This window comes from Boleophthalmus pectinirostris, unplaced genomic scaffold, assembly GCF_026225935.1.
Source record: "Boleophthalmus pectinirostris isolate CB_2022bp ecotype Guang Dong unplaced genomic scaffold, ASM2622593v1 HiC_scaffold_13, whole genome shotgun sequence".
NCBI lineage: Eukaryota > Metazoa > Chordata > Actinopteri > Gobiiformes > Gobiidae > Boleophthalmus > Boleophthalmus pectinirostris.
The window spans coordinates 12,480,907-12,489,972 of record NW_026571036.1 but is presented as its reverse complement, the minus strand read 5'-3'; the positions used below and the strand labels follow the sequence as shown (position 1 = coordinate 12,489,972).

Here is a 9,066-nt window from a genome sequence, read left to right as displayed (position 1 = left end):
GTTTCAATAAGTGGATTTAATAGTGAAGTGTGTAACTGTTTTGGTAGAGGATCTGGTCCGCCACCAGCTTGACTCCATGCTTTCTTTTTTCCTGAAATGTTCTAGAGTACGGCATTTAATTTATCAATCTCCATGACGACAAGCAGGCCATATCTCCAGACCAAGTTACAAGTGAGATCTGTGGAGAAGTGGACCTGCTCACAGAAATAATGCATGTTTTTGAAGTAATTTTGACAAATAAAAGAACTGTAATTGAATAAAATATATTTGTGTAGCCATGCAATTCCTGACAAAGCAATAATATCACCATGGAGACAAGCAGATAGCAGACCCTCCACCAGAAAAGTTACACAGTGCAACTTTAAACAACTTTTGGATAAAAAATAAGCCTACATCCAGCCTAAGTGTTTTAAATAGATAAATAAATAAACAAATAAATAAATACTCGCTCACTCTTCCAAAAATAACAACAAACAAACAAAACACTCGGTTTGAGCGTTGAAAATGTTTCTTTTCTTTTCTCTCTTTTTTGTTAGACTCTATGCGCAAGGCTTTGGGAAAATCGCTCATAAAAATGTAAAAGTCGACCTAATCAAACTGGATTGGCCGGCCTATCTCTGCATAGTAACAAAAGAAGCCACAGCGTGTTCCAACCCTGCAAGTCTATAGATTGCGAATAAAAAATAAATAAAAATCAGTTTCTTTTCCTTTTTCTAATCAGCGCTGCACAGTCGTCTGCCTGGTTCCTATATATGCGCCAGCCACACTTGACAGATTTTCATGGGCTGGGCAGATAAAGCCGTAACGGGAGGAGGACACGTGACCGCGGAGCTTGAAGGAGCGGCGTTCATAAGTGTGAAGAGACAAGAGCGAGAGCGCACAGAGAGACGAGCGGCAGAAGCGGCAGGAGCGGCACAGCAACAGGACCTAGAGCGCGGAGAAGTGCCCAAAAACAGCGCGCTAAGGCAGAGGCACCTCTTTTCAAACTTGTGCAACTTTTAAAAACAACTATGGTTCAAATGCGGAGTGCTTTTTAACTAGTACCAGTCATTCCTCACATCTGGTTTTACATAAGATCAGTGGTGTTTGGTGATGCGCATCTGAATTGGATTAACGCGCGGAGATAAAGGGCGATTCTGCGCACTTTGGGCATTATGTAAGGTAAGATTTTTTGATTGATGTTTTAAATAGCCTAAAGATTTCTTTTTTCTTGTATTTATGTGTAAGTACCATCGAACAGTTTGTCTGGTGCAGAAGTGTTTTGTATCTGAATATTGAAACACTCGCATAAATTGTTTATTATAGTCACATCACAAATATTTTTTGAATATAGAAATACTTTCTTCCCTTCAGCATAATATTCAGATTTCAATAGAATTAATTAGCTTGTGTGCATTTACTTCAGGCTAATCCATAAATATGCAATGAAAATGTGCAGATGTGGATTTGCGTAAAGCGTGCGCATCGTCTGTAAAACCATTAAAACAATTAAAGTCCCATCTCTGTCCCTCTGTAAAGTGATGCTTATTGATTGATGGTTTGGGCGCTGAGGAGATCAGGGTGTTGTTGGAGCTCTGCAGAAAGCAAATGAGTTTTACATCTACAAATACTGGGATAAATGATGCCCAAATATGAAGTCCATTATGGGAAAATTTATATTTTTATATTATGCCTAAATGTACAAACATAAATGTTGGATTATATAATGTCATTTGATTTGCACATTATTTCACCCTAAAGGCGTGGACGCAGGTCCGACAGTAATGTGTTCAGATGCGGTGTAAATGCTCTTGGTGAATTCATGTGTTTTGTGACTCTTTGCAGGAGTCAGGTGTGTGAGAGCAGACAGCCGCAGCCATGAAGTCAGTGCTGGACGGAGTGGCCGATACCACCTTCAGGACTATCACCTCCGGGCTGCAGTACCTGGGCTCTAACGACGCCAACTACGATGACCCCCTCAACAATGTGGACTTTAAGAGCTCCTTCTCACTGCAGAAGCCGCTGTCGGCTTTCCGCAGTAACTCTTTTCCAGACAAAGTCCCTGTGGACGAGGACCTCATTTTAAAAAACATCCCGTTATTCCCCACCAATGCCACAGACCTGTTCAGTAACCGGACTCTGCGGGAGGATGGCAGTAACATTCAGTGTGGGGAGAACTTTATGGACATGGAGTGCTTCATGATCCTCACCCCGAGCCAGCAGTTGGCAGTGGCCGTGTTGTCTTTGACCCTGGGCACCTTCACTGTGCTGGAGAACCTGGTGGTACTGTGTGTCATCCTCCAGTCTCGCACTCTGCGCTGCAGACCCTCCTACCACTTCATCGGCAGTCTGGCCATCGCCGATCTTCTGGGCAGCATTATATTTGTGTACAGCTTCTTGGACTTTCACATTTTCCACAGAAAGGACAGCCCTAATGTGTTTCTATTCAAGCTGGGCGGAGTCACCGCCTCCTTCACTGCGTCAGTGGGCAGTCTGTTCCTCACTGCCATAGACCGCTACATCTCCATCCACCGCCCCTTGGCCTACAGACGCATTGTGACGCGCACCAAGGCTGTCATCGCCTTCTGCATGATGTGGACCATCTCCATAGTAATTGCAGTGCTACCTCTGTTTGGCTGGAACTGTAAGCGCCTCAACTCTGTGTGCTCTGACATCTTCCCCCTCATCGATGAGAACTACCTGATGTTCTGGATTGGAGTGACCAGTGTGCTGGTTCTCTTCATCATCTACGCCTACATCTTTATCTTGTGGAAGGCGCACCACCACGCCGTACGCATGCTGAGCCGTGCGTCTCAGAAGAGCCTGGTGGTGTACTCTGCTGATGGGACTAAAGTGCAGACCACACGGCCGGAGCAGGCACGCATGGACATCCGTCTGGCCAAGACCCTGGTGCTGATCCTGGTGGTTCTGGTGATCTGCTGGGGCCCCGTGCTGGCCATCATGGTGTATGACCTGTTCTGGAGGATGGATGATGATATCAAGACAGTGTTTGCCTTCTGCAGCATGCTCTGTCTGCTCAACTCCACAGTCAACCCCATCATCTACGCTCTGAGGAGCAAGGACCTGCGCCATGCCTTCCTCAGCTCGTGCCACATGTGTCGGGGCAGTGGGCAGCAGCTGGACAACAGTCTGGAGTCAGACTGTCAGAACAGACACATCTCTGCACACCGCGCCGCCGAGAGCGCCGTCAAGACCACTGTGAAAATCGCCAAAGTCACTATCTCTGTGTCCACAGACACCTCCGCCGAGGCCGTGTAGGGCTGCCACTGGAGAAGCTCTGTAAATGTCACCCAAAACATCCAACACAATTAAGGAGAAAAACATCATCTCAGCTGACATGTCACAGACTGGCTCTGGAGGCGGCAGTGGCGTTTGTGTGCCTAAGTGCCAAATGGTGAAGCAAGGTCATAGACTCACTACTTTAATGAGAGGAATACCATAAGTGTGTCATAGACTTTGTGATACTCACGTAGTGAAGGCATATTCTATTTTTATACTGTGAATTCAGGTTTTGAAAACAAAATAACTTCATCAATGGGATAAGGGGCTACTGATGTTCTTAATTCAACTCAGTTTGACTGTGTCATGTTGACGTCATGTGTGTCTTGCACCATAACAAATCTAGGCCTTGACTTCCGGCTTCATCTACATGCTGCATATGGACAATTATGAAGACTAAACCATAACTCATCATTATTTGTTTGACATCAAATGTCTTTTGTACTTAAAGAACTAACTTATGACAACACTCAGTGAGTGGCAAATACTAGAATACTTAACAGGTGAATAAAATGTTGTGCAAAAATAAAATAAATGACAAACAAGTCAAAGATGAGATAAAAGATGAGGTTTGTCCACATAAATCTCAAATGGCATTTTCCTTGACAGCGACAGTTGTCCCTGTGGTCAGTTCCACTCTCTAACTGTTAAACTTTTGGAGTGTCTTTGTTCAAATGTAAATCTAACCAACTGTACAGTGTTACAATGAAAGTGTTTGAGACATTTAGCAGCAGCTACTCCACAAGCTTCTGGCCAAAGCTTGGACGCCTTGGAAAGTTTGGACGCAGTGTGCTGGTCACTACTGTCACAAATGTGTGTTTAAAGAGCTCTTAAATGGACTGTATGACTGACTATTACTGTGCGTGTGCTATTGTGTGATATTTACCCACCCTGAGCCTTTCATCATTGCAGTAACCTGTTTTTAGTGCTATACTGTTGCAGCAGACCTCTTTCCGGTGGGGAAAATAAAGGCTAAACCATGCACAGACCTATAGTAAAATCCTTCTGGCATTAAACATTCATTTTTTCTGAAAAAAAGGGGGGTCATTCTATTAGCTGGTTACTTGAAATAAAGCTTTTGTGTATGCATAATGTAGAAAAGCAACAACTGGTCAAAACAATCTGAGAATATGTGATTTTACAAATAAACAATGTAGTACTTTGAAAACCTTAGAGATCACAGCACAATCGTCCTGTAGACATTTATCTTGGTGTAAAGTCGTCAGACAGCTGTATCAGTATGCTTCGCTGCCTCTGTATTAGTGAGTATTGAAGATCAAATTGTCAATTGTCAAGTGGCTTCTGTACATTGGTGGCATAACAAGGACAAAAAACACAAGTGTTTTTAGTATTGCTGTTTTCAAACTTTTAATAAAGTTGCAAATGGTTGTCAAACTCGTCTGCAGTTTTATTTGGCTGACTAATAAATATGGTAGGGCCATCGTCACTCTGCTCTAGCCTCCGGACCATCCTCATGGATCTATTCAAGTCAAGCAGATTGATGGAGCAACAGTGCCCCCTTGTGTCTAATAATATAACTCATTGAACGTCTCCTTGTAAAGACACTAAAATTGGCGTTGACAACAACATCTGCTCACTTCCTCAAATGCGTGTGTTAAGATGTGGGTGAGGAGTCCCAGCATCTGCTGACACAGATGCAAGCGAGCTTTTCTTCATAATGCATAGGCTGTTAACAGTGGATCTCTGAATACATTGATCCCCAATAGGGTCACGTTTAATTGACTTTTAATGACGTGGGATCAATGCATACTAATGCATTTTGTGACGTGGGATCAATGCACACTAATGCATTTTGTGAGGAAGTTCATTTAGCCTAAAGTCTTCTTTTTTATTTAACCTATTTATTTATTGTGACATAAATGCTACAAAGTACATACATTTTAATAACATCCATTATAAATAAAATAACACAATAAGTAAACGGTAAATGATTGGTAAATAGTTACATTCAAGAATCTTTGCATCGAGGAAACCAATTCACACACACATTCAGTCACCAACCTGTGAAGGGGGTCTGACCTCTCTATAAGGACAAATATTGTACACTTATTTAGATGGATTTTTCAAACATTCTTGTATAGCATTATAACGGTGAGATAAATTGTATTCATAATAGAACAGATATTTGACTATTACTATTTTACTATTATTATTCATTGTTTCATGTTGCATCCATGGTCGCACGTTATTTTAATAGATCTATGAGTTGCACCGTATCGCCAAAGAAAGTTCCTAGTTTGAGAATTTTGTTCAGTGACAATGACAATAATAAAACTCTTTTCTTATACTAATTGAACGATTTGGTCATGTTATAGGCGCGAGTTAGGAGTGTCGAATATTTTTAAACACGCCAGTATCACCGCTTAAAAAAAATACGACCCTTAAGATGCGGTGGAATTACAAGTATGTTTATGTTTGTTGTCAAACAATTTTAAATCCCTCGGTGTTTTACTGCTACTGGGAGATGTAGTTTTTTAATGGTAAGTTAAAGAACACTGGATTGAAGCAAAAACTACAACTACCGGCATTGGGTGTTCTCCTGGGCATGCGTAAAAATGCTTAGACAGAGACGGTAATCGATCGCCTGAAAGCGCCTAGCTGTTGTATGAATCTTTTGGATGTCCGGGCATTAAATCTACCATCATCTGATTTAATACAGGCTTAATCTGTAGAGATTTTAGATCCTTTGTTAGTTCGACGGTTTTTGTTGCTTTCAAGACGCGGAATTTATCGACAAAACGCATTAAATAAGGCAAAAAGGCGTATTTTCGCTCCCCGGAAAGCTGCTATCTTTAGCCGCTAAGGTTAGTTAGCTTTAGCAGCTCAGACCGGGGCCCACAGGGTAACCTCGATTCTACTGTAAAGCTTTTCCAAACTCTTAGTAAAATGGCGTGTGGGGCTACTCTGAAGAGGAGTCTGGATTTCGACCCCTTAATGAACCAGGCTTCCCCGAAAAGACGGAGGTGCGCCCCGATCGTGTCTCCGGTGTCTTCGCCCCAGAAATACCTGCGTTTGGAGCCCTCGCCTTTTGGGGAAGTGTCGTCCAGACTCACAACAGGTAATGTTATAGCCCCACATTTTAATATATGTATGTAGAACTGTCATTATGATTAAGTGGCCTCCCTGGACTCTTACTATGGTTGAATGACAAAACAAAACGCACATATGACGCAGAAACGGATCCAGGCTTTGCACCAGAGCAAACCCTGTTGTTTCACGTCCAGTTAACTCTTATCTGCTGTACCAGGTTGTAATGTCGACGTGTCTTATTTGAGGCCTAAAATAATGTAAAGTTTTAATGTCGTGTTTTTATACAAACATCTATTGCTACATGTATTATCATTATACGTTGACGACCACTGCTTAGTTCCTTGCTTTAATGTGCTTGTGGGAAGTTAAGACGACAGGCCCATGTCCAATAATAACATGTTGATGCAACCTTTAATACAATAATGAAAGCATGACCCAACTGTCACTGCTAGTAACGATTGACTTTTCTTTATATTGACCTTTCTCTTAACAAATGGTTTCCTCTTCCTGGAAAACTAATGATTTGTCTTATCTTGTTTTTGTCTCTCCAGAGCAAATCCTCCACAATATAAAGCAGGAGTACAAGCGTCTGCAAAAGAGGCGGCACCTGGACAGTGGCTTCCAGCAGCAGGCAGATGGATGCTGTCCGGTGGAGCTGCAGAACATTCACAGTGGAGCAGCACTACCAGGTAAAATGAGGACACAGCTCTAAGTGTATGTGGAACAGCTCTGCGCAAAACCCCAGGAATGTTATTTAAGCCGAATGTGACTGCTCTTCTTCTGAGCTGTCTGTCCTCAGGAGATCTACTATCAGTACGAGTGTTTTAGTAGTTTCAATATTATTAGGAGTGTCCTTTGTCTGTAAAGGGTTAATGTATGAACTAGATAAAGCTTTGGGCTTGGTCCTCTAGATCTGTTCCTTTGAGGCCCATATTAAGACACAAAATGCATAGAGAAAGTTTCCTGCATTTAAGGGATTATATTTCAACCACTGAAGATGTGATCATTTGGAGTGTTTAAACATGGATGCTGTACAAACAAGTAATATTTTTTTTCCAATTTATAAAAGTGCAAGAGAAATAGTTATCATTTGATTTTAAATTGAGAATATGTGATTTTGAATTTGTTGAATATATGTGTTTGTGTTCCAGAGGCTTAATGTCTGCGTATGTTTTGTGCTTGTGTGAACAGGGATGTCCTCAGGAGCATCGTCTCCCACCAGGAAAGAGCAGCCCCTGTTCTCGCTCAGACAGGTCGGGATGATCTGTGAAAGACTACTGAAGGAGCGCGAGGAGAAGATCCGTGAGGAGTACGATGAGATCCTCACCTCCAAACTCGCAGGTCTGGACCTTTGTGTTCTTAAATACATTCTAACATGAAGAATTCTCAACTTTAACACTTATGTTCTCTTTTATCAGAACAATATGATGCCTTTGTGAAATTTACACATGATCAGCTGATGCGAAGATTTGGAGAGCAGCCGGCCAGCTGTAAGTATCTCTAGTTGGCTTACAGCCATAAGCCCCTTATCAGCTGGCTTTACAGTTGTACTGTGCTCTGTAGTTAGGCCCAGAACGGAGTCGTGTGATGCGTAAAAATATGGATAATTGGAGCTATATTTATGCAACAATACTACAGGCATCTATAAAAGCCCTGCGTGTAATCCACTGTCATGGGAGTTTAAAATAATCTGCTGACCAGATAATGACCAGACTTACGTTAATGCTGCTTTAAATACTTTGTTGTGAAATGTGTTTTGTTCATTTGAGTTTTCCCTCTCCTCTTTGGCAGACGTGTCCTGAGTTTTGGGGTGGTTGTTGGAAAGCCTTGCTGCGTCTGCCGGACTCGGTGGCAGTGGGATTGTCGCTGTGCCATACGTCGCCCGTGTCTGGACCTGGGTCAGTGGAGCTGGCTCTGCTCCTCTGATGCTCCTAGTGGCCTCTTAACTGCCCTGTCTATATATCTTTGGTTTGTTCTGATGCCTTCACATTAGGCTCACTGCCACACGCACCCTTGGCCTTTCAATGTTTTCCTTTTTGTGAATGATTTTTTTTTTTTTTTTTTTGAAAAGGAGGTAGTGTACATTTTGAAAAGGGATTGGACTTATGCAAACGGACGATTGAAAGCCTTTTGACTGGACTCTGGCCACAGGCTCTTCAAGCATCGTTTTAACTTGTTCTGGCAGTTACTGCTATTTTGTTTGTATACACTGAACTTTTTATTTTTCTTTGCTTGAGTTTTGTTCAACGTAACAAGATTTTATTTGCTGTAGTTATATTGGGCTTTGGTTCAAGAAAAGCTTACAAATAAAGCGTTTACTAAATATCTGTGTCTGAGTTCTTTCACCATTGTGATTCATGGTACTTAACAGATGTTCTTAAATATCCACACACACCACTGCAAAACCAGGTACCAATTCAGGACTAAGCCAAGACTAGAAGAGGACTAAACCAGGTCAATGTTACAAACTTGTGGTCAACATTGAATTGCTATTGAGACATACTTCTTCGGATGATTTGATGTCTCTGTGGAGATGCTATTTCTTTACTTGGAATGTTCCGCTGTATGGCATTAAGTTACACACACGTTTTTATGACAATGAGATTGTGATCACTAATGAAAAACAAAGTTGTTGAAAGATCCATTAGAGATTACCTCTCTTGAATGTGCACTAAGTTGGTTATTTCAAAAGACAAAAAGGACAAGATGGCATTGGATGAAAGTTGATCTAGTTGA

General features: G+C 41.9%; 2 protein-coding genes across 2 annotated transcripts; both read left to right on the top strand.

Annotated features, from left to right (window-relative positions):
* The first annotated feature begins 1,034 nt into the window (after positions 1-1,034).
* Positions 1,035-3,764, top strand: cnr1 (cannabinoid receptor 1). Its single transcript, XM_020919549.2, has 2 exons — positions 1,035-1,161; positions 1,825-3,764. Exon 2 carries the CDS (start codon positions 1,858-1,860, stop codon positions 3,256-3,258), a length of 1,401 nt encoding a protein of 466 aa, XP_020775208.1. The 5' UTR covers positions 1,035-1,161; positions 1,825-1,857; the 3' UTR covers positions 3,259-3,764.
* A 2,087-nt stretch (positions 3,765-5,851) lies between these two features.
* On the top strand, positions 5,852-8,655 carry akirin2 (akirin 2). The gene is made up of 5 exons (XM_020929064.2): positions 5,852-6,358; positions 6,882-7,019; positions 7,522-7,671; positions 7,749-7,820; positions 8,122-8,655. The coding sequence occupies exons 1-5, from the start codon at positions 6,187-6,189 to the stop codon at positions 8,130-8,132; spliced, it is 543 nt and encodes a 180-aa protein (XP_020784723.1). The 5' UTR covers positions 5,852-6,186; the 3' UTR covers positions 8,133-8,655.
* The last annotated feature ends 411 nt before the right edge of the window (positions 8,656-9,066 follow it).

Coding starts and splice junctions, on each gene's coding strand:
- akirin2 (XM_020929064.2), top strand. CDS start 6,187: ATGGCGTGTGGGGCTACTCTGAAGAGGAGTCTGGATTTCGACCCCTTA. Junction 6,359..6,881: donor GTCGTCCAGACTCACAACAG/GTAATGTTATAG, acceptor TTGTCTCTCCAG/AGCAAATCCTCCACAATATA. Junction 7,672..7,748: donor CCTCACCTCCAAACTCGCAG/GTCTGGACCTTT, acceptor CTCTTTTATCAG/AACAATATGATGCCTTTGTG.
- cnr1 (XM_020919549.2), top strand. CDS start 1,858: ATGAAGTCAGTGCTGGACGGAGTGGCCGATACCACCTTCAGGACTATC.